At 36.1% G+C, this 26,095-nt stretch overlaps 1 protein-coding gene across 1 annotated transcript in view; it reads right to left on the reverse strand.

The window, feature by feature from the left end:
* LOC124555324 (endoribonuclease Dcr-1-like) overlaps positions 1-26,095 on the reverse strand; it is a 290,534-nt gene that overhangs the window by 113,229 nt on the left and 151,210 nt on the right. The window contains exons 9-11 of the mRNA XM_047129202.1: positions 22,063-23,125; positions 6,059-6,189; positions 5,588-5,819 (exon numbers count right to left, since the gene is read on the reverse strand). Of these exons, the coding sequence (XP_046985158.1) occupies positions 5,588-5,819; positions 6,059-6,189; positions 22,063-23,125 (1,426 nt within the window). The remainder of the gene's footprint in view (positions 1-5,587; positions 5,820-6,058; positions 6,190-22,062; positions 23,126-26,095) is intronic.

A 26,095-nucleotide genomic window follows, 5' to 3' on the forward strand; every position in this document is an offset into this window, starting at 1 on the left:
CAAGAAAAATGTGTCCACTATGTGAAGCATGTTGTAGACTGTGGCGCTTGGAAAAAATTAATGATGAAGATAGATATAAATTTTTGATAGATATTGGAATCTTGCAGATTTACAGAGGCAATAGGAATTTACAGTTGCACATACTAAGCCTGTCAAACCCAAGTATCATTACTAACCCCAGAGAAAGTCAGAAGAATGAATTTAGCATTTTATTTTGAAATGAATAATATATGTATATGGGTTTATATACCATTTTTCAAGACTATTATTGATATAAACAACCAACACAACTGGACAGCTATGACAAGGAAATCTGAACCAAATTTGTTGCAACTGACAAGAGATGACAAATATCCCACAGTAGATTCTGAAACAAAGGTATTTTCTTTTAGTACCCACGTGGATGACCCCTCGCACTATTCTTTGTTTAGTGCCAACTGCCACTTTTCGCACCATACAGAAATTCTCTCTAGATCATTTTGTAATTGGAATTTATCATCTAATGATTTTAGTGGATGGTAAATTATAGCATCATTGGCAATCAATCTGAGGTGGCTGCTCAGATTATCACCTAGATTATTTATGTAAATCAGGAACAGCAGAGGGCCTTCTTTGCGGCAAGATTTAGTTACAAAATTTCAATCGCCAACTTTCTCTTCTGAATGTGAAAATATTTTGTTGACACCCACCTATGTAGGGAGAAATGATCATCATAATAAAATAAGAGAAATTAGAGTTCGAACAGTAAGATTTAAGTGTTCATTTTTCCCACATGCCATTCGAGATTGGAATGGTAGAGAAGTAGTATGAAAATGGTTCAATGAAACCTCTGCCGGGCACTTTAGTCTGAACTGCAGAGTAAACATGTAGATGTAGATGTAATGAACAACTCAGAAATTGTGTATCCTTTTCTTTATTACACAGCATTTCTTTCACAGAAATATTCAGTTGAGAAGAATGTTGAATTACAAGGGGCCAGACTGGCTCCTCTTTTCCTAATAACAAAGTGGATTCCTCTTGACCTGGGGTCTTAGTGACATGTCCCTTCTTTCCAACTTTCCCCAACAAACACTCATCCCTCCCTGACATACATATAAGTTCCAAAAGCTTGGAAAACTTTGTTCTTCCCCTGCCTTTAAGTGATTTTATTGTCAATACTTGGAATTTCACCTTCTGTAGACAAATACCGGTAAGCCTTTCTGTCTCCTGATAACTTAACTAGCACACATTTCCGCAACTGTTATTGTGTGCACATAAATATTTTGTGTTTTACCCAGCACAAAGTAATTTCACACTGTTACTGGTTTTCACAATGCAACAGCAATCTTAATAATACAAAATGTTGCATATTTTGTGTTTTATCCATTCCAAATGGACCTTCATTTTGGTAATGCTTGGATGTCAATGAAACACTGTGGACATTTTTCAAGGTTTGATTTAAGAAAGGGTCAACTTTCATCTCCCTGTTCTAACTTCTTCAAATCCCTTAGTACTAAATATACTCTCTGATCTCTACTGCGAGCATCATTTTGTATATCATTTACGTAAGCATCCCATCTCCATGTTTTTATTCTGTTAACTGTTGTTCTGGCTACGTCTATTTTATTTTCATTTTTTAAATTATGTGACTGTTTTGTGTTATTCTTTTCTTTAAAAATATTGTTATTTATTTTATACTTTAAGTCCCCTTTCAGTATGTAATTTATTTAATTTTGTTCAAGCTTTTAAAACTATTATTAATAATATGCTCCCTTTACTGAGTTATGTCACATTCAGGGACATTTCTAAAATATGTGAATTATTTTTTGCAAGAAAACAATTATGCTGCGTCATTTTAATAGATGCATATTTTGCTACCTAATTACTTTCGTTACTGTTCAAGCTACTACTACATATAACTGTTCCTATTCACACAAAATCAATAAAAAATATGCATATTAAAATAATCTAATTTAAGGACATTAAGAGGTGTCTAACAGAAGTGGCTGTTCACCACCAGTGTCAGAGTGCTGAGCCTAAAAACACATTTTCCAGCCAAAACTCACAAAAACAAACAATGCCAAAGATTGGAAAATTCATTAAAGCTGATCAAGAGTCTGGAGCTGCTAGATGCAAAAACAGAGTGAGGAGTACAACAGGTAATGCAAAGAAGGTACTTCCAGTTTTCAGTGCCTTACGAGAATATGCTCACAAAATATGCAAAATACTGATAACATACTTTCACTATCAACTGTTACTTATGTTACATACCTCTTCTGTGCTATGATGTCCATGTGAAATGTTTAGTGTGCCATAAAATACTAAAGCTTAAAAAAGAAATTTGATTTACAGTAGCACTGTGTAGTAAATAAAGTGTCAGATTATATCCGACAAATCAATGATAAATGCAAGGTACAATACTTGCCCTGAAAGGTGGATTGTCAAATGAAGTAAGTTACTCAATGAAGCAAAGTATTTGCAATAGAGTATGTACAGAATGGAGGAACAAAAATCCGCTTTTGTTTCAGTTTCCATGGGAAAAGACTGTGCTTCAGCAATGGCTGGAAAAATTATGTTTGGAATTCTGATACACTGCATAATTCCACAGCAAAATCAGTGTTTACAAAATGTAAAAATGAATGATGTAATAACTTTAACTGTCTTACTAATGTCATATGAGGAGAAGGGCTTACTCACTGGCAGTTCAAGGCACTTTTGTCTCTGAATTATGGGATACAACCTATCATTGGTTCAGCCAAGCCAAAGTGTTAGGTTACCACACTTGACTGTACCAACAAATATCTTAGTTTGTGGAAATGACTAGAGATAGGTGCATTTTTTAAAGAAGTTTATTCACTGACACACGCACAGAGTAATTTCACACTGTTACTGATTTTGACAATGCAACAGCACTCTTAATAATACAAAATGTCGCAGCAGCATAAGTTGAATATGTTGCTGAAACATTTTATGCTCTGAAGATTATTCTTGCATGGCTGAAACTGCTAACAGTCTGATATTACTTAGTGAGTGTATCCGTAAATAAACATTTATGAACATTTATTGAATACATTAGTCTCCATTACAATATTAAATAATACTTTGAATGATGGATTTACATTTTAATGTTTTAAACTGATGTTAAAAGATATCTTCGTGAACTGAGTGAGTCACTTTGAGATAAGTGTGGTCTCAGGCTTTAAATGTTTCCTGAACTCTCAGCGCTAACCAACACTGTAAATGTTGTAGGTTTTGAAACTTATGTTCCTAATGTACTACATCTGAAAGCAGATTTAGAAAGTCTGTCTTACCAAACAATGTGAAAGCCGATTTTGCAAATCACACAACACAAGAGTAATCATAAAACTACAGTGTGATACTGAATTAATATACAAGCGTTATACCTGACAAGAAAGACTATGTGACTTCAAAAACACCACAGAAAAGTTACCCAACCTTTATAGACATGAATCATGAATGCCTAATCTGTTTCAAGCCACATGTAATTGTGAGCAGTTCTTTGATCTTATCATCCTGCGTAAAACATCCTCGATCTCCTCGATATCAGATAATAATCTGAAATGTGTTTTGGGACTAAGATGTGCTGAATCAATCATTCTAGACACCAAGTGTCTTATGCGAGGCAAAGCAAAGAAATCTGTAACATATTAGGAAACTGTATTGCACAAATGTTTATTTTCATTGTGCTTTGGTTTCTCAGTATTGTGTTGCAGTTTGTTAAGTACAGTGATAACTGATAGACTGTTTAATTTATTAGTTTCTCCACATTTAGAGGGTGCTGATTCTACAAATTGCATGTTCAACTGATGAAAAGCCCTCCCTCTAGTCTTCACTCTCATAAATACAATGAAAAGACCCAGACTCAATATATGATCTGTTACAGTTGCCTACTGAACTTTTCAAACATTTCAAAGGAAGTGTTAGTTTGAGTATTTCTGTTCCCTTCCATGAGGTTTGAATGGATAGTAATGTCCCTACTAGCCACTGAAGAACTAAAAAAATTTTAACATTTATGAGAAAAGGACACTGCAAGTATGATTAATCCTAATACAAGCTTGATGCTACATAGCCCATAATCAGGTAATGCCACTTTATGTATCTCTATAAGTAATTTGATGTAATCTAAAAATGCCAAGGGTGTGGAAAATGAGGCAAAATAGCTTTGCTTCATATGCATTAACACTTCTTATTGTACTTTTGCACCAGTTTTGCTAGTGTATTTAGGAGATTCCACATGTCACCCAACAAATATTGAATTTCTAACTTTTTGGCTTACGTACAGGTTAATGTTGTGACAATACAGTAACGAATTTGCCTCCTTTGGAGTAGGTAGTGTACTCCCCCTCTTTGTAGCATTTTCATGAAGAACTTTTTCTAAACATTTTATCTTACAAGTATGGCATGCACTTGATTGAGCATCATTTAAAGACTGTGGTTTCTCTTATGTAGTGTGTTCAATGAGGATTCATCTTGAGCAAGATCCACAAGTACTGAACCTTGACTGTTCTGTTTTATTTAAATTTATGAGCCTTTTTCGTGTGAATGATGGGGGCGGGAAATCCCTAACGCAGTAAAGTGCAACTGTTACACAAAGATCACATTTCGTGACTGTATTCTCATGCTGTAGAGTTGCTGACTATGATTATTTCAAAATATTGTGTACAATATTATGATTTATATGATTTTTTTTATTTTCTTGTCAACAAACAAATACTGTAAATCAGTATTAGTATACATTTAGAAATGTGTCTGACTTCATTTAAACAAAAAGAGGAAAATAAAACACAGCCCCATAAAAGATTAGTTTGCATAATTTGTACGACTGTATTATAGTTACATAAAATTTCAAAATTTCTTATGTTTCATGACAATGTACAGCAGAGATCACCTACTTTCATTATAAAGGAGGTCAAATTACAAAAGATATTATAAGCAAAGGAGATGTTCAATGCATATCAGCAGTCAATAACACAACTTTTTGATAAAGATAACCTAAAGAAAAAAATGGAAAGAAAAAAATGCAACACAATAATGAACATTAATAAATAAAATGGAAACGAAGAAAGGAAATTAATCACATTTTTAAGTATCTACAATTTATAAGGACATTTGGAAGATTCTAAAACATGCATACAAAATGTATAGGAATGTTACAGCACTTTGTACAATGAGAAATTAATGGGAACACACAGATTCACACAATACATAAGACCTAAAAGAAACAACAGTGATATCCCTGCCGTACTTTTGAATGTCTATTTTTTCTTTTTTAGTGTAGACAGCCCAGACAAGTAGGAATCAACTACAAAATTAGGATGTACAAACAGTAGAAGTATCACCAATTCCTAAAGCCCATGCACAGTTGGCAATAAGTATAAACATTACTATGTCAATATCAAAAGAGCCCCACAAATGCAAATACAGCTCTCTCAGCAGTTTGCTTGAGTGGACGCTCAACAGATAATACAATTAGTCAAGTGTCATTATCTTCTGATATACAGTACCCTAAAACAGAGATCATATTGTAAACAGCTTTTATCTTAAGCATATGGTAATTATATTAAAATAAAATGAAAAACAATATTACCTGTTCAATTTCAAAATACTGGGCCAAGTTTTCAACAAAGTCTTCAGTTCTACTCTCTTCAATCATTAATAAGTAATAGGCATCCTGAGCACGAGCACGTCCTTTAGACTGAACATACGAGCGATACATCGAAGGAACGTCAAAACGAATAACCAGGTTACATTTGGGAATATCTATACCTTCCTCCAAAACTGATGTGCCAATGAGAAGATTACATTCTCGCATTCGAAACCTGTTATATTTGTGTACACAAAAAAACAAAATTAATAATAATAAAAAAAAAAAACAGGCATAACATAGACAGTTAATCTGTACAGTAGTTGTCACAGAGTTTAAACTTCTTTAAGTTTAAAAAAAAAAAAAAAAAAAAAAAAAAAAAAAAAAAAAAAAAAAAAAAAAATATCCAATATCTTATACTGTGAAAAAAAGGGGGGAAAAATTAAAAATGTATAAATGGAAAATACTACTGACCTCTTTAAAACTTCTTCTTGTTTTCTGTGTTCAGTTTCTGCTTCCCGAGGCTCTGTCAAAGGATCAGCTTCTTTGTCAACTGTATACTGTGGTGCCACAAAACTATAATCTTCATCATTACGACGAATTTCCTACAAAAAATATAGAGCTAACAGTAAGGAAATAAATTACATCACAAATGAAATATAAATTTATGCTGAATCTCTAGTGTAGCTATACTTATCTAAATATGATGAGGAAATAATACTTGACCTCTTCAGAAACTAACAGTTTCTCTTTCTGAGATATGGAATTTTGTATAATACACAGGCCAATAGTTAATTTGTACCCCAGAAACCATCAGTGGTGCTACACTCTAATCTCTTTATTTGAATCAACACAGGTAGAAACAGAGTTCAATTTTTCGTTCCACCATCTGAAACTCAAAGTTAACCCTTGTTCTGGAGTTTTCATATTTTTGCTCTATGATTTTTGTGGTGAGGAACATGCATTTGTAGTTTGCACAAAAAAGTGAAACATAACAAAAATGCAAAGCAAAATGAACAATCATGTGTTTGGTTGGTTTTTGGCTCATAATTTGGAAAATATGCCTTATCAGGAAGAACTACCCAGTAAATAAATGGATTAAATGTACTAAAAATTAATAACCTATGACTTTTTTTTGTTAGACAAATAGTTTAGGCACAGCCAGTGGTCAAAGAATGTGTTACATTTACTACTCTCTTTCTGCCTCGGTAAGACTTCACCCCTTTCATTACCATTCACTGCTCTTTAAAATCGAGACTCCCGAAATGCCTGCCTCGCAACCTGCTTGGCCGGCAACAAGTGCAGTTCAGTTTCATTTTAGAGGCCCACAGTGTTTGTAACTTTTTCATTATCTCTGCAAATGTGTGCTTTAGCTGTCCTGAAGTGACGCATGATGAAACGAACAAGGTGACCACAATGGGGTGAAAGGCTGGACAACTTTACTGGATAAAGCAAGAGGAGTAATGATGGTCAGTGCATCTTGAGTTAAAAAGATGGATTGAAGTGCATGAAAAATGTAGAAAACTGTACATAGATGAAAAAGTGATTGCTGCCTATCTCAAATGGGTTAAGTAGGGCTGATCACATTCAACAACACGTTCTTGTGAAGTACCTTCCAGTTTCGAACTCACTGTCTTTTGTGTGGTTTTTGTGTAAGAATTGAGTTTGCACAGGAAAAAAACAAGAACAACACTGATCGCAACATTGTGTAACAGGTTAGAGTTATAAAATGAGCTGCAGAATGTGGTGATGACACTGAACAAGGCATAATAGAACATATTTCCCCAATTAGTAACTTGGTGGCTGCTGATGGCCAATATCACAATTTGTGTATGAGAAAATTGCACGATCGTCCAAAAACGGAGATACATACATCACACAGTTCATTCGCCAGCGAAATCAAAACAGCTATGCAAAATATTTACATTTTTATTGAAAACAATGAAGTCTCAGTTTTACCCGGATGAGTTAATGGACCAAAATAAAGGCAATCTGCGATAGTCAAATCTCAACTCAAGAAATACAGATGTGGTATAGTGACAACAGTTACCGCAAACAATAAAAAGCCTTGTGTGTTCTCAAAATATAAGCTATCAAATTTTGGACAACAGATAGTATAAACAAAACAAAGTTGCTGTCTCAACAAGAAGAAAGGAGGCACATAATTCCCTCTAATTGTTAAAGACATATGAAACCAAGTTTATGATATGGTATGATACTACCCACATTTTGCGTATTTACAGTTTGTAATACTGCATAAAAATGTGGACATCATGACATACAGAAAAAGAAATCTATAGTACTAGTATTACACTGTGAACCACAACTCTGCTGACAAACTTTCAGAGGTCGTTCATGGATACCTTCAAAGTATTTTGATACAAGGGATCCACACTCTCTGGCAGCTCATTAGAGAGTAATAATATAATTGTGATTTACTCAGTTTGTTACCCCAATTACTTTCACTTTTGAGCAAACAGATCCACAAAAATGGAAAAGACACTAATATGCAATCACAAAAATGTACAACACACCTGATTTCTTGTCATAGCAGGAAGAGCTCAGTACAAGCATCATCATGCCATTCTTCCACTGCATTCAGTGAGATAATAAACAAAGTACATATTAGTAAACTCATCATCAGTAAACCTACCCATAGTGCTATGTATCACTGTTAACATACAACTGACACTGCCAGAAATACAAACACAAGGCGGAACAGTACAGTACAGAATGAAAGCTAGAGGGTGAAGAGTAAAGTGGACATTATTGTTGTCTACAGCAAGTACCGCAAGTTTGTTTCCAAACAAGACACACAGCACATGCTGTTGATGGCTGCACTGTTGTGTACTATTTTCAATGCAATCAAACAAAATGCAATAACTCTGTAACAAGAAACAGGAGAAGATGGATACCTTGTACCATAATACTTAGAACGTATCCCTGTGGAACCGCTGAAAGTTTGTAAGTGGAGTTTTGGTTCACCCTGTATAATTTGATGGCAGTAGAGATGAAAATCGTGTATTTTACCAGACCAGTTTGGACTGGCAGCATTTCTGGACAAACAGTATTAGAATCCTATTAGTGTGCTGTCATCCCTAGGATTTTGTCCATCTTATACAGAAGTTTGGAAGTGTCAAGAATTGTAAGTCATCTACTACCAGTAAACAAATTCTGTTTTTCTTAATGTTAACTTTAATGCTCAATCTACTGATGGGCACAATACTTTTGATGTAAAGGGTGGCATACTATGTATTAGCTCAAGAAGTGCAGTTGCTCCTGAGCAATTTATTCCCTTGACTAAAACTGCAATCTTTGACAGATGATGTTGGGAGATTAGGAGCTGTCTATTTCAGTCATTTTCAGAAAGATCTTCGATCTTCATGAAAATACCCATCCACTGATACGGTAATCTCATCTGTACCTAATTTATTGTGGCTATATGGAAAAAACAAAGAAATTCTGTGCATTCCTGGATGGTATAGACAAAAGCGATGGCCCATATGAAGCAACATTGGCTAATTGCCAGCCATTCATTAATGGATCTCCAAGTAATTATGATACACTGCACTGTTGATTGGAGAAGAGGTGACTAAATAATTAAACTAAATTACCTGCACTTTAACATTTGATCAGCCACAGGACACGATATTCTTGCAAGTCATCAGGATTACCATGAACTATCCAATATTACCACGTGGTTTGGATTTTTCATTTCTTAATGATAGTCATGGGAGCTACAAGTTACATTATGCTTGGCAGTAGTTTAATTGGACTTTTCAATACTATTTACGCTGTCCAACTGAATTCACTCAATAACTTGTGGTACAAGCAATATTTATCATCCTCCTCCAAGACTAAATCCAATTTCACTTCATTACCCCCTCCACTAAGGCAGCAGCATGGCAGCACTTCCTGAAGGTTGTTTACGAGGTTTAGCTGAGACCAGACTATTAGCATTAGCACACTTCTGAAGATTGGGAACCAAAAGAGGTTTCGTGCCAGTCACCACTTTCCAGAACCTTGCACCAGATGCAATTTTAAAACAGAATTCATGCAGATGCAAGAAAGACCAATGCAGTAGTCGTGGGTGTAAGAAGGCAGACTTACATTGCTCACAAATTTGTCTCATCTACAAGAGAGTCCACAAAAATGCAGGAGAACCTTCTTTGACCAATGACAATTATACTCTCAATTTCAGCTAAAACACTGATAACCTTGATGAAGGACCAGCAAATGACCCACCACTGGATCCTTCACAAGATATGTCAATACTTAACAGTACTGTGTAATCAGTAATCAATATTCCAGATACAATTTCAGTCATACTGAACTAAGTTACCTCATGTTGTATATAATAGTTGTTTTGTTACCTCAGACTATTTTGCAGATAACAAAAGACAAACACAGGAAGACATCAAGTAGCCTGGACCATCCACAATAGAGGAACTGATGATGATGATGATTATGATGATGATGATGATGGCTGTATGCTCCTTCCTGTTTTATAAGTTATTAACTTTTGACACTTTAATAAAATATCTCATCTTTTTCTGACCTGACCTGTTAACTTTCTGAAACAAGCAACACTTAATCACTTCCTATCATTTATTCTGATACTGCACTTGATGAAAATGGATTAAAACAAATAATGCACACAAATCTGCCTAAAGATGTTGAAATATTATGTATCAGGAATTGCAATAAATTAATGGCACCAAGAAATTCTTTAAACTACATAAGAACATAATCAATGAGGACCGAGTCCACAAAACATTACACTGGAAGTTGACAGTGACTGATGTACCAACTTTTCAGATTCCTACAACAGCAATGTAAAACAGTGTCACACTAACATAACACATTAATGATGTTGACAAGCACAAAAGTACTGTATTGGGGGAAATATTGTATTGAATATGACCATCCTTGCACAATGCTTGGTTCCAAGGAAGTTTTGGTATGCATATTCTTTCACCTCCATCTCTCTAAATCAACTTCTTTTTCCCTTTAAACATTGCCATGCCATGGAACAAGCTGCCCTGAACTTAGACCCATGGCTAATTATTGACCTGATATAGGTCACTGAAGAAGTATTTTCCATTGATCAATGCAAGCAACACATCAGTACTGTTGCCGCTATTGGCATGCATTGCACAAAGGTGTTTCTTTTTGTGCAAATTCACATTACTTGCACTTAGTTATGAATTGAAAATAAATGGTGATGAACAGAATTGAATTTCCTATCATATGCGGGTTCCACTTCACATATAAATGCATGAAGTATGACAGCAGCAGGCTTTAAATATCAAATCTGTGAGGTTTAAAAGCATATGATACTGAATGAATCAATGTTTCAGAGGTGGGAACAATGTCCACAATGATTTAGTGCGTTGCATTTTTTATAGCTTTTATTCAAAAAAGTCTTTGTGTTACTTGTGATGTATAAGTACAAGTTACAAATAATATATAAAAATATTTGAATCCTATAGCATAAAATGATCTAACAGAAGCAATATATGAAACTATATTCACTTCCATTAAGAAAATTTTCATTATGTTTTGTGACTATGAATGGGAGCTTAAAGAGCTGAGCAGTAATTTCTTGTATACTAAGCCAAAACTTCAAAACAATACTGTAAATATAGTTCAAGAAATGAATAGTAATCACAAAGGATAGGTAACAAGCAAAAATTACACCATTACAACAGTCATAATGTTTGAACACACCAAAATGTATCTCTATCACTTTCAAACACAATCCCTCTAACTTTGCTTTATGCATGAAATAATGTCTGCTGTTAACATGTGTAGCTTTTCATTGATAGTTTACATCATTTATGAGATTTCAGTGAATAGTTACAGGAAAAGATTGTTTCTAGTACAACAAAATGCATATGAAGAAAATTTTATATTTATTTGTACTTTTATAGTAAATCTGTGTATCAAAATGGGCTCATTTATGAAATTAAAATAAATTTTACCAGAATTACTTCTTATATGCTTTCTTACTAGATATAGAAAACTTTAATGAGTATTTGTAGAGATAAAACTCAAAATGTACTGTATCACACACAATTTATGCCTAGGTAAACAAAACCGAGTACCCCTCCTCTTCCCCCCCCCTCCCCCCCCCCCCCCAAATTGATAATTTTTTTTAAATTCAGTATTCTCTCTAATGACAGTAACATCACCATCATTATCATTATTTGATTAAAAAAGTAAGCAATACTAAACTACAATGTGCAACACAATCATAGGATTACTTTTTTGAAACATTGTAATCCCCAACTATTGTGATGCTCAAGTTTAAAACCTGGCTCAAATGTGCCTATAACCTTCTCCTGTAATGGTGCAAAAGCGTGCACCCTGCGACATCACCCTCAGGCTCAATAACACTTCAAACAACAAGGTGTCGACACATGAAAAAAGGCTGAGGAAACCATTCTAGACACACCGCCGTTCAGAATCAGCATAAAAAGGCTACAAAGGGTGGCATAAAGGGCATGAAGGAGCCACCCCTTTCCCTGGGGCGTTTTTGTTTCTGTTCACTGTTTCACTACGGCTAACAACTCACTATCATGGAAAAGTAGTGAAATTTGAGATTTCTTCACCAGTTTAGGTGATTGGGAAGTCAAATGCACCTTTTGCTCAAGGTCTGTTTCATACAGAGCATGAAATACATTTAAAATTGCTCATTATGTTCATATGATGCATTAAACAGTGTCTCTGTCTGTCTGTCTGGAATTTAGTGCCTCCTGCTCCTGCACCTTTCAACATTTCTTCGAAAAATAACCCAGATGATGTGCAACCGACCTCAACAACTGCCAGAACCGAACAGCAGCCAGTGCCAGAGGATAACAGCGCCACTTCAACAGCAATAAGCTGACCTCAATATCAAGAAACATTGGATATGTGCTTTGTGGGGCCTATGTCTAACAAAAGAAACCATAGATGTTACATTTCTAGAGATTGTGGTTAGGTTATCTGCTCTTTAGTGTAGCTGACAGCACGTATTTTCAAAAGATCATAGGTAAACCAAATAGCACTTACGGAAAACCATTTACAACACACTTCCCCAGCAACAGTATGCCGTGACAAAGGAAGTAACGAAAACCAAAATTAATACTGCAGAAGCAGTTGTGCTGACAATGGATGGGTGGACTTAAATCAGAAATCAGAGCTATTTTACATTGCCAGCATACTTTGTTAAAGACCTGGAGGTGGCATCTTCCTTCCTCGAGCGCTTTAAATACGATGAAAGGTACACTCTAGAGAACCTTTCTGAAGAACTGTGATGTGTTATCTTGGAACAGGGCACTGAAGAAAATGTCATGTGTGTAGTTAGATATAATACTGCCAATATTGTGGCACCTATAAGACTCACAGCCTGGAAACATACAGGGTGTTTCAAAAAGAAAGAGCAGATTTCAAACATTTATTTCTCAAAAACTACAAATGATAGAAACACAATTCCAACGGTCCTTCACTCAATATGAGTACCAAATGTTACACAACAAATATCAAAACTGTACCTCAATATGAGCACCATTTGTTACACGACAAATATCAAACCGGTATCTCATTTCTTGCCACACACGACGCAACTGGTCTTTAGTTACCGAATTCACGGCCGCAACAATTCGATGTCGTACCTCTTGAAGAGTAGCAGGCATAGGTGGGACATAAACACAGTCCTTTATGTACCCCCACAAATAAAAATCGCAGGGAGTAAGGTCTGGTGACCTGGGAGGCCACAGACGATGACATTGATCTTGTGCTCCTGCTCTTCCAATCCACCGTCCTGGAATGGTGTTATTTAGGTACCGTCGTACAGGTTCAGAGAAGTGTGGTGGGGCGCCATCTTGCATGAAGATGAAGTGATTTGAATCTTCCTGAAGTTGAGGAAATAGCCAGTTTTCTAACATGTCCAGGTAAATGGTTCCTGTGATAGTTTTCTCCATGAAAAAGAAAGGTCCATAAACTTTGTTTACCGAAATTGCACAAAAGACGTTAACCTTTGGTGAGTCTCTTTCATGTTGAATAACGTCCCTCGGAGTTTCACTCGCCCAAATTCGTACGTTATGCCGATTAACTTTACCAGAAATGTGAAACGTTGATTCATCTGAAAAAATTAATCGTTCGGCAAAATTGTCCTCTTCCATGTCCTGTAGAATTGCAGTTGAAAATTCGAACCTTTTGTTGTGGTCGTCAGGACGCAATGCTTGCAATAACTGCAGTTTGTACGGCTTCATGTGCAGACGGTTACTCAGAACGCGCCATACCGTTGTTTTAGACATGTTTAGTTCGTGACTTGCCCGTGTCGTGGATTTTCTAGGGCTCCTTTCGTAAGCTGCACGGACACGCTCGACATTTTCATCCGATGTGCGTGGACGACCCGTGCTTTTTCGCTTGCAGATGCAACCATCTTCTACGAATCTGTGATGCCACTCATAAATTTGCTTATGACGAGGCGGCTGTTTGTTGAATTGACGGCGGAATGCACGTTGCACACCAACAATGGACTCTAACTTTGCAAATTGCAGCACACAAAATGATCGTTCCTGTGGTGTCGTCGCCATTTTCCTACAAACAAACGCCAGCGCCACTGCGGATTTGCATGGAACTTCTGCGCGGACCATTGAAAAACTTTGAACCTTTCTCTGACAAGAAACGTTTGAATTGTGTTTCTATCATTTGTAGTTTTTGAGAAATAAATGTTTGAAATCTGCTCTTTCTTTTTGAAACGCCCTGTATTCCCTGTTTTGCACAACGCTGAAATTAACTGTTCAAAATCGGCTTCAGCACATTCATCTCATTCTGAATAAAGTTAAAAAATCTTTGATCTTTTAAAAGTAGTTCACAGACCAGCATGAAACTCGAAATGATGCAGGAAAGTTGAAAAGACTGTCCTGGCACTAAAACATGATACCACAACAAGGTGGAATTCAACCTCTGATACACTGTAAATAATAGCTGATGTCAAGAATTATCTGATGTCAAGAATTATCTGATGTCAAGAATTATCTGATGTCAAGAATTATCTGATGTCAAGAATTATCTGATGTCAAGAATTATCTGATGTCAAGAATTATCTGATGTCAAGAATTATCTGATGTCAAGAATTATCTGATGTCAAGAATTATCTGATGTCAAGAATTATCTGATGTCAAGAATTATCTGATGTCAAGAATTATCTGATGTCAAGAATTATCTGATGTCAAGAATTATCTGATGTCACTCATAACTATCAATTATCCACAGATTTCTACTCATGGGAAATATGGTGTTACTGAGTTGTCAGTAACACTGAAATTCGTGGTGATGTGCAGCAGATGACTGATGGAGTACCAGCAATTTTGCAGTATAGCAAAAAATTCAACTTTCACAGAAGCAACTCATTGAATCCCTGGTTCAAATTAGACAAATTTTCTGATAAAAATTCTAGTGGGACAGTAAAATTAAACCCGATCAGGCATTATGAGAAATACACAATGGATGCATCCACTGCTACTACAAAAATCCCAGTCCCAATCACCAATCTACTTCATATCTCTGGGTTGAATTTGATGAGGCATTTTCCAGGCAGCAGAGTAATCCACATCCAAGATCTGCTGTAATAATGGAAGTTGGCAAATATCTGCAAGAACCTCTGCTATAGAGGGAAGGCACTCCACTGCAGTGGTGGTCTGAATGGTAGTCAGTATACCCGTCACTCTTTGAACTTGCAAAAATTCGACTGTGTATTGTTGCAAACCTACACGCTGTGTGAAAGAGTGTTCTCAAACACAGGACACCTTATAGAAGACAGAAGAAATTGCCTGACAGGAAGAGAGTGGAACAAATCATGTTTCTAAATGGAAATCTCTAAACATTCACTTCAGAAATGATACCAATCTGTTTACTCTTATTCATTTAAATATCTTTTTAATTTAATTACACTAATCCTCAAAGTGTCATTTATGTTATTATTTAAGTTATGATATGACATAAACATTTCTACAATGAGGATTAGCTTTTGGCCACGGATTCTATGCATGCTTCACATCCAGACTCACAACACAGGCATGTTACTTGCATAATGACTGCACTGACACTGTTAGTGTCTCTGTTTATATCTTTAATGGTGTAAGATCACAGCTGGTAGAAAGGATGGAACTGTGAAGAGAAGGTGGAACGAGTGACACAGCGTTGATGTAAAGGGACTGGGAAAGAGAGTGGGTAAGTGAGCCACAGCCAAATCAAATGAGTTGTGAATACTAAGAAGTGTGAGAATTGTGAAGTATTGGAAATATCAGTTCGTTGAAACTGAATGGTTAGTTCACACTTTATACAAGTCAAGCATTCATTCTGAACAACTCATTCACGCAACACCCATTCCTACTTCCAACAAAGAAATCATAAGGTCTTTAATAATTATCTTATATTGTTAGATAATGGTGTGGAAATTTAATTACAAAGGTAAAGTCAACTTAGGTGACATGGTAAAAAACAGGGCACTGTAGTTCTGGCAAAAATACAAATTCAACTCAAATTTTATGACCAGATCACTATCACCTACTCTGTAGATAACTTGAGGAAATGAGTATACCACAAAAAGCTTGCAACTGTAACTACGAAATATGGGGAAATAAAACAAAACAACGGCCCTAAAAATAGTCAAGTGTGAGTAGGATTCATGGTCTGCAGGTTCTGCACTAACTTAACTATGTATAAAGATAATAATATTGTGCTTTATTGCCAGACCACCAGGCCCAACACAGACAATTCAGCTCTAGGTTTTGACAAGTGAGTCTGCGAGTATCAAAATATGTGGCATAAATGGCCGTACCTTTTCACTGCACTGACTTACAAGCTTGAATTTTTTACACCAGCAAGGGACTGTAGACCTTAGCATCTGACACAAATTTCAACTTAATACATACACCATTTCCTTAGAAAAATGGGTCTTACAAGATGGACAGGCAGACGGACAACCAAGTGATCCTATAAGGATTCCGTTTTTACCACGTACAGTATGAAACCCCAAAAAATAAACTGCTCAAAAATATGTCAAGACAGTTCTTTTAGCAAAAATAATTTTTAAATTTTGTTGGATGAATATAAATAAGAGACAGACATCAAGAATCACCATCTAGTCAAGATAACCTATTGACACAATAGGAAGAAAACTAACAAAAACTGCTATATGAAGATTAACATGGTACCTTGTGAGACAATAACACAACAAGTCTTTAAGGGCAACAATAGAGGTAAAATTATAGCTACATAAATCAAATTCTGAAGGGTAGTTATAGGAGACTATACTGCATTCATACCAGTGTTCTCCTTTTACAGCTTTCCCACTCAAAGTTGAGACACCTGCAGTGAAAAATCAGTCCCTTTTCTAAAATGTTTGATGGCTCCACTCTCCTCACCTGGATGACACATGAATCTCTTGTGCCACATCCTTCCATGCTCTTAGTTCTTCACACATACTGGATAATCAATCATGAAAGTGGCAACCCCCCCCCCCCCCCGCCCCCCCAATTCCAACTCCCTTTTCCACAATGTGACCCTGACATCTACTCTGCACCAAAATAAGACAGACCCTTTCAAAATTCTGCCTAAATGTAGTATTTTACTATGCACCCCAAGTACAAAATTTGTCTTTACAGCACTTGTGGTCCCAACTATTTGCTCCTTTATCATACCCTTGTAAAAGATCCAGTTTCATATAAACTTCACAGCAACCACTATACACCCTTCTGTGTGTAGACGGTCACACACCAACTGCTCAGCTGTATCGAGGCCCATTGTGAGCTGTAGCCAATGATAACTTAAACTATACTGTTGTAGAGTATGCTTCTCAGCACAACGTGGTCAGTTTCAACGGCTGCTTCACAATCTTCCTGATATCTGGATGTATTCCTCAACCAAATATACTTTTCTGAACATAGCAGGTGAGAACTGTGCATTCAATAAATCCTTCAATTCTGCAGACCTTCAAGGTCTTTATCTTGTTAGCCGCTGTCCCTCACTTGTTTCTTTCCCCTTCCTAGTCCCATTCATGGTTCTTGTTGCCATTCATTTCCTTCTTATTCACCTCCCAACTAGATTCATACATCTTGCCTCTTACTTCAATATTGTCTTTAGACTCCAAATAAACATCTCACTATCTTTCTCGGCTACCTCCTCTCATAATTGGTCCTGTATCTTCTTCCACCACTCATGGTGGTCACACTTTATCCTATGCCAAGCTATATCCTTTCACTCCTATCATGTGGGCAAAGTTCTATAACTCTTGCCTATACCTCTGAAGCCCTAACCATGTATTTCAGAATGTTATCCCTACTGTGGAGGTCCTAACAAATAACACAAGTTTGTAATTTCATAATCTAAGATACAGTGTCTTGACACCTTGCTTATGTGGCCCATCCTCTGTCCAATGCTGCTTCTTTCCTCATTCCAGTGATTTATAAGAACAGAAGATCTTTCTTAAATAAATTAATTTGCATAACCATGTCCTCAGAAATGTGATCTGAGTCTGCCAAAACATGCTATAACGTAAAGATAAAGGTAATGCCTGTGACACAAGTCTGTCAACACACACTCAGCCTGACTGCAGGCTGTGTGTATCCCACGTACTAGGTTGGGATTGGGTGGCAGGCCCCTTGCCCCAGCTGCCTTTTACCTTTGAGAAAAATCCCCACTACTCATTTGGATGTCCTGGAGGCACTGGAAGGATGAAATTGCCCATCCCTATCCAGGATTGAACCTGGAAGCTCCAGGGCCACAGTCTAGTGCTCAACCCACTAGACAACCACGAATATGCTATGGAATAAACTGTGGGGGAAAAATGTTTGAGAAGCACAACAAAGATGTAGAATGACAGACTATAAATAGTTGGTAGGTGTAACCCATGAGGAAGAAGGATTCCATGAGTATTTCTACTGCGTTCTGCATGAGCAGCACTGACCCATTACCATTTCCATAGCACTTCCCTAAATTCATTCGATGTCTACTGTGATGCTTACTTGATATGAACTTTAAAGTCTGAAGCAGCACTTTACAATTTTGCTCATAGCATCTAGTATGAAAATTCCTCTATCACTTTTCTATAACTCTCCAAATCATATTGATTCTTCAGTCCATTTTTCTTACTACCAGTTTCCTATTCCATATTGAATCTTAATACGATACAAAGATATTTAAAGAATTGTAATATGATCCAAAGATATTTAAATGATGTGGAGGCCTCTCATCACTGGAAGATATTGTGTTCTTTCACTCTGTTCTAGGCATGATCTTGCATATGTCCATATTTAAAGAGTTCTGTCATTCAATACAATGTGTGGAAATGCTTTATTAATCATTCTGTACTTCCTTACAATACTTTTCTGTAGACAAAAACATTGTCAATGAACAACCAGGAGTGCTGCTGACTTTATCGGAGAAACTGTTTATGTATATTGAGAACACTGGTAGTCCTATTACACATCCTTGAGACACATGCAATATAAATTTCATTTCTGTTGAACACTGCCATGCACTATAATTTATTGGGCTATATCACGTTAAAATTCTTTGAATTAATCACATTTTTGTTAGGATATAAGCCTATATCTCCGTTACCACTCAATAATGTGGTAGTGTCAAACACCTTCAAAAAACCTATGAAGAGTTTATCCATCTGTTCACCTGCATATACTGTTTACAAAATATATACATGATGATTTTGGTAAATGGAGAAAAACTGCAGCCCCCTGAGAGGATAAGGTGCAAAAAAAGTCTTAGGGGCATGTGGCCGGAAATGCATAGTGTGTATCATATTTATTAATTCATAATGCCTGTACAGTAAAGCATGGTACCTGACATGATGTAATGAGGCTACCATTAGACAAGGTGTTTGAAGCGCCCCCCTCATGCCTCTAAGCATGCATGAACACTATGCAGCAGTGACTGATGTGCATGTTCAAAAGTGTCATCCTGGCACAAGCATAATGAGTGCTTGTCATACAAATGATGAAACTCTGCTGTAAACAGTTTGCGGAGCAATTGCTGTCAGTAGGAATACTTGTCCTGATAGAGTCCTGCTGCCATCTGCCATTCCACATATAAAGACCATCCTGGCCTGACTCCAGTTGGTATACCACGCCGTCATCTCTCAGTGCTGCACTACACGACACATGGCCATGCCAGACTGAGTCTGCTTCAGGGTGAAGTGGATGCCCCCCAGTACTGATGTGCGAGTGTGCTGCCATTGTGTACAACATTGCACTCTCTCTAGTGTGGGCTGTATGTCCATATGAGCTGTTTTCCTCCTGATTCTCTCAGAAATTATTTTCTACAATTTCTGTTCATTTAACAAAATCACCCTGTAAGGAGAATAAAGCCAGTTGTGTTTTACGGTCCTCATGCAACGTCATAAGGTTTAAGTTTACATTATGCAGTAGGATTCTGCAACAGACAGACATTAGGGAAACTGGTCCGTAGTTCTGTGTAACAATTACTTTATCTTTTTTATTATTAACAAAAATGACTTGTGTTCTTTGCCAGTTATACAAGATTATTCACAGCGCACGAGATTCTTGAGAAACATTAGCTCAGAGAGGGCTTAATTCTGCAGCACATTTGAGGTAAAAATCTAAAAGGAAAGGCAAAGAAAGGAAACGAATTCCATCGGGGCCAGCTTCCTAGATCTATTTGAATATTCATAATTGTTTCTCAAGACCAGGAGTACTTATTTCAGAATCATTCAGTGGTGAGTTTGTAAACCATTAAAAAAGTGATGCAGCAACAGAATCATCATATATGAATATATTTTCGTAGGTAGAATTTAATATTTTGTGTTTCTGTCAATTATCTTTGCTCTTAACATCAGACTTATCCACTGTACGGTAGCTTTTGATCTGTTCACTGAATTGTACCATTCAACCAATGGGAGTTTTTGCAATCTTTTATTACCATTAGAAATGGAGATCAAGATCAGATAGGAGGATCTGAGGAAGTCTGTGTCATGTTTCGAAGGTATCATCCTGGTGTTTGTTTTAAGTGGTTTAGGAAGACAACAGAAAACATAAATCTGGATGACCAGATGGAGAACTGAATTCATGTTCTCTGAACGTTTGTCACCTTTTGTCTAAATGTTCCCATTTCAGATATGTGGGGCTTGTTGCATGTAAACTTTCAAGGAGTAAATACATGAAACTTAAGTTTACCCATATTACAATGGGAAAGATATAGGTCTGTGACTATCTTAATAAAATTTACGAACCATTATACTTTTTTCTGCTTCCATTACTTTTCAACACAGAATAATTTGACAGTTTGTATTTCAACAGCATGTTTTTGAAATTCACCATGGATAAACTAATTATGGTAACAAAAGTGACTAAAAAAAGTTAAGTTTTGTAAATAAAATGAAGTGATATTCCGAGCCAGACTTGTTGAAAGTTCCATTCCGTATGTCAGAGATGGCATAAGCAATGTACAATAAAAACTAGGCTTGGGAATGGAATCCATCACTCTGCAGTGAAATGTGTAATGAAATGAACCAGTTGATAAGACTGCTGACAAAAAATGTTGGGACTTCGATTCTGGACAACATCCTGCACACAGCTTCAACCCACATCATGTGAATTGGTAAATACATAATTACTGAATAATGTTTATGTGAAAATGGCAGTTTTGAAAGAAGTAGATTTACTGTGGATTGAGTAACACACTTATTAACAGTCTTTGTAAGTACAAACAGAAAAAATTCCATGTACTTGATTGACACGTGATTTATGCATAATGACAGATCTCTAATTACCTGGTTATCAACTGCATGTTAAGCTATTACTTACATATCACAATTAATTACATATTACCCTTTATCCATTCAAAATTCTTTGTGCCAATGCCATACTTAGCACCATATTTCATATGAACATATACAATAGTGTACAGTCCCAAATCCCTGTTGGAAATACATGAAAACAGAATTTATCTGTCATGTATGAAGAACGCAAGTTTTTTAGCACGTACATGCAGGGATGTATTTGATCCTGGGCAACAACTTCTCTAAGCCTCTCTGATTTGAGTTATATGTTCTAACGAAATACGTTATAAACAATATCAGTTATACATGATATAGGTAAGATATGAATTCACCAGACTGTGATTCCAATAAACTATGCTGAGATCATGCAAGGTTGTTCAGGGAAGTAGAGCACAGAAAGACAACACATAACTACATGTTATAGGTAACTTAGAAACTATTTCTGCTGTATAACACAAGAATCATTTCTGTGGCACTATGAAATTCATTAGAAACTGATTATCTACTAACCTTATCTCAGTAAACACAGCAAACTATACATTGCACTCAAAACATTTCTATTTTTTTCTAATCTTTCACTGCACATATGCAATTAGATGTGCAGGCAAAATCTTTCAATTTATACACAGTCTGAAACAACATAAAGAGGAAACATAATTTTGTAAAAACTAACATTTAAAAGGTGATAAAGGATCTTAGCTGTGAATTTCTTCTCAACGAACACTATGCCACAAAGTGCATCTGCGTCATCCTGCAAGGCACTTCGGAAATTTCTGCCTTGAACATCGAACTTTCCAGACCCAGGTCCAGCCTTTCGTAGTTGTTTCGATGAACGTCCTCTTCCAATCACTGCTCTGCAGGGAGTGGAAGGCTCACTCTTCTGATCATCATAGTTATCAAAATATGATTTTGTCAATGTATTATTTAAAGACACTTCACTACTCAAATTCTCACGGAAAGTGGATACGTCATTCTTTGACAGCACACTAACAACACATTCATCCACATTATTTTCTTCACTATATCCCTCATGTAAGGAAACATAAGCATGGTATTTACAGTGAATACAGTCACAATTATTGATATGCAAAGTTCTTAATAAGCTCACAGGAGACAGTTTATTTAGTTCAACATGACACAAACTTTCTGAACTGGAATGCAAGCTCCTCCTACATGAATTCCAAACATTTCTTAACACGTTGGCTATTGAAAATTGTTCACTAACAATCTTCAGAGTACTACCATTCATGTGGACATGCTTTCCGTGAATGTCTTCATCCCCACAGGTCCGTAGAGAACAGCTGTATATGCAAACTGGAAATGAACGATGCTTTATAAAACAGTTCATGCTGTTATTATCATATATGTGATTGGACATTCTTTGGCATTCAGCTGTATCACATATACTGAAGGGTAAGTCTTTGCATTTCACATGATTCTGAATTTTGATTGCATCAACACTTGGCGAAAAGTTTAGTGACAGGAGTAAAGATCTGTCATAACTTAATACAGAAATAGTTTCTTCTGGAAATTCTCTGTTTTTAATCACACCACAACATTCAGGAACAGTGCATATTTTAGTGTCTTTTACAGACTGATTTTCTTCTCTAACACAAAGACATCGGACAGGTTTAAACTGCTTGATGATTTCTAAGAGACGAAGTACTTTTGGTGAAGAAAACTTTAGTATCTTTTCTTTTTCAGGGAGGCCCTTAAAGTAATCATCACATACAGCCCTGAAACAGAACAACAAAGCATTGCAATCACAAAATATTGACATCAGAAATTATAATGATTAATGTGACTGGTGTATTGTTTACATACTCATGTTGCATTTTTTGCAGATTTTGTTTGAAAAGTTGTATAGCATACAACTTTTACGTTAGAATGTTGTGACAATGAGCACTATGAAAATCATACCAGCTACAAGCTTAATTTGTATGTCGCTTTTTAATTTTAATTTCTGCTTGGACGAAAAGAGCTCTGTAATCACCAAACGAACCCTAGGAAGGTGTCATTGCTTTTTCACCAACTGAATGCAAGGATCTTTTGTAATATGGATTGTGCTAATACTTTGTAAAAATCAATCAATCAATCTCTCTCTCTCTCTCTCTCTCTCTCTCTCTCTCTCTCTCTATCCACTTTTCCTTGCTTATTTTGAGTTTCAACATGGTGTACTTTGGAATATAGGAGCTTCAAAAAGATTTCGCATATTCTAGTTTCATACACTACAACACTCAAACTTTCCTAATGGAAAAAAAGGTAATAACTCTCCCATAAATTTATTATGAAAAAATAAATTTGGGTCATTTCTTATGCAGGATAAAATCTGAGCACCATATTCTCCTGTCATAAAAATGCTGATACCTACTTACTACAATTTTTCAATTTGAAAATGTCTTTTGAGACCATGAGGTACCAGATGAAAATACTGGCCTTTTGTGCTGGCATCAGGTCTAAACTCTCTGTCCAGCTCATGCCTTTATCTGCATCTACTAAGGTATATGCATATCAAACATAAATACTAGTCACAGGCAAATAATGCAACCAAATAAGGTGTCCACACTGGCTCAAAATTCCAAGGGACAATGGTGAACAAACTTCAAGAATGAAAACATGAGAAGAGATTTCAAAACAAAGACATAAATCCTAACATTTGTGAACAATGATTTGCACGCCCACAGACAAAGCTATCCGAGGACAATTGTGTTAACTAATGGAGCATGTCCCTCAATAAGCATGACAACTGTATGAGTGAATTATTCAGCTGAAAAAATGAAATGCAAAGTTGAAGAAATAACTGGAAAGATCAGTGGAGTTGTGTCAATGGCACCTGAGATCACAAATACACAAAAACCCAAACATAGTATTCACTAGACTGTGCAAAAGAAAGGATTAATTGCATTCAATGAAAAATAAATTAATTGAATTAAAAGAAAAATGTAAAAACTGACAAATATTTCTTAAACAGGGAAGAAACCAAGTTACTTTAGTATGAATAACAAAGTTTTCATCGACAGAGGAAGTTACTTCTAATAAGGGCACCAAAGGAATCGTTTAAATTGTGAGCATCCTGAGAAAAAAGACTTAATTAATAATATATGATGTTCTTGGCAACATATGAGTGGTATATGTAATTTAATAAAAAGTCCTTATTTTTGTAGTATGCTATAATGGAAGAAATTGAGGAAAAGTAACTATTACACTTCACTTCAATAGAGACCACAGACATATGAGGAAGTTGACCATCTTTTGAACTGGGTCTGAAAATGCAAACTACGTGAAGCTCGGAAAGAAATAACTGTATATTGAAATAACTCCAACTTCCAGTTACCTTAATCACAGGAGCATTTACAAGTAATTAACATAAGAAAATGTTTGTGCACTTTACATGGCAGCCAAGATTACTCCATAAATGTGTGAAGAATGCACTTAATATAAAATCCATTAAAACATGCCTAATGATGAACTGTGACTTGCCACGTAAAATCTGATTCAAAAGACTGACAATGCAAATTCATACTGAGCAGCAAATGGTAAAAAATATTTGACATTAAACAAGTAAGTGGCACACTTACACAAGGATATAGATAATGCTGCAAGACAGCCCAATGAGAAATTTTTAAGACAAACATGTTACCCGTTGACTCTAGGTATTTCTCATCAGCTGAAGAGAAATTTTGGGATTTGTGATAATTAAGGACTAAATACCATGGACCATTATGAAAATGACCACGGTTCATAATCTCACTAACTTCAATCATAAATGACTCGCAATGATAATAGGTTCATGCAACTAAATACCATGTGTAACTGGATTGTTGCATACAAGATGAGAAAACAGGTAAGGAAAAGTAGTATGATATTACCTGTCTACAAGAACCACATGCATTCCAAGGCAGGCTAACTAACTGGCCAGGTAGTTTGTAGACCATCACAAAAGAGAGCACCGAATGACTGCCATAACTGTTATCAAGAGAGACATGTGAGCCCCATTTGTGTGAGCATTTGCTCATTAGCAAACAACTGAGCACTAATAAAGAAATTCTATCTGCAGTTTATATGTATTTTCAGTATGAGAACAGTATAAATTACACTTTCAACAAAATGGTTGGGACAGCATAAGCTTGGAATGGGAAGTGAGCAATGAGCAAGAATATAAAATTGTGCGTATGGCACAAGAACACTCCTAACAAAAAACCAAAGTTAACTGGTATAAAATAACAATAACAGCTACACCACAAACAATGGTTGGAAAATTATAAATTAAGCAAAATGGTACTGGTGCCAAAAACCAGACTGCAGTTACCCTATCTAACAAAATGCTATTCACGCATTTCACTGTATTATAATACAAAATCTTGAGGAAGCAAACACAATGTACTTCAAGTTTCGAGGAATGTTTTGGAGAGACTGAGAAGAAATGCAAACCCATGTGGTAATATGTTTCTGCAATGTACAGTTCACATACATCAATGTTCATGAAAATTGCAACACCCAGAAGGATACATGTGACTGAAATGAATGTTGTACCACAGACTAGGAAAATGACAATACAGAAATTATTTGCATTACTAAAGTGTACAGTTCTCTGGCTGCATACCCAAAATAGTTTGGAGCTCTTGCCTGTTACAACCAGGACCTCTAAATATGGTAGCATAGAAACAAAGAGTGTCTGGATGCGTAATTTTCCTCCATATGGCTTG

The sequence above is a fragment of the Schistocerca americana genome, chromosome X (genome assembly GCF_021461395.2).
Source record: "Schistocerca americana isolate TAMUIC-IGC-003095 chromosome X, iqSchAmer2.1, whole genome shotgun sequence".
In the NCBI taxonomy this organism is placed as follows: Eukaryota; Metazoa; Arthropoda; class Insecta; order Orthoptera; family Acrididae; genus Schistocerca; species Schistocerca americana.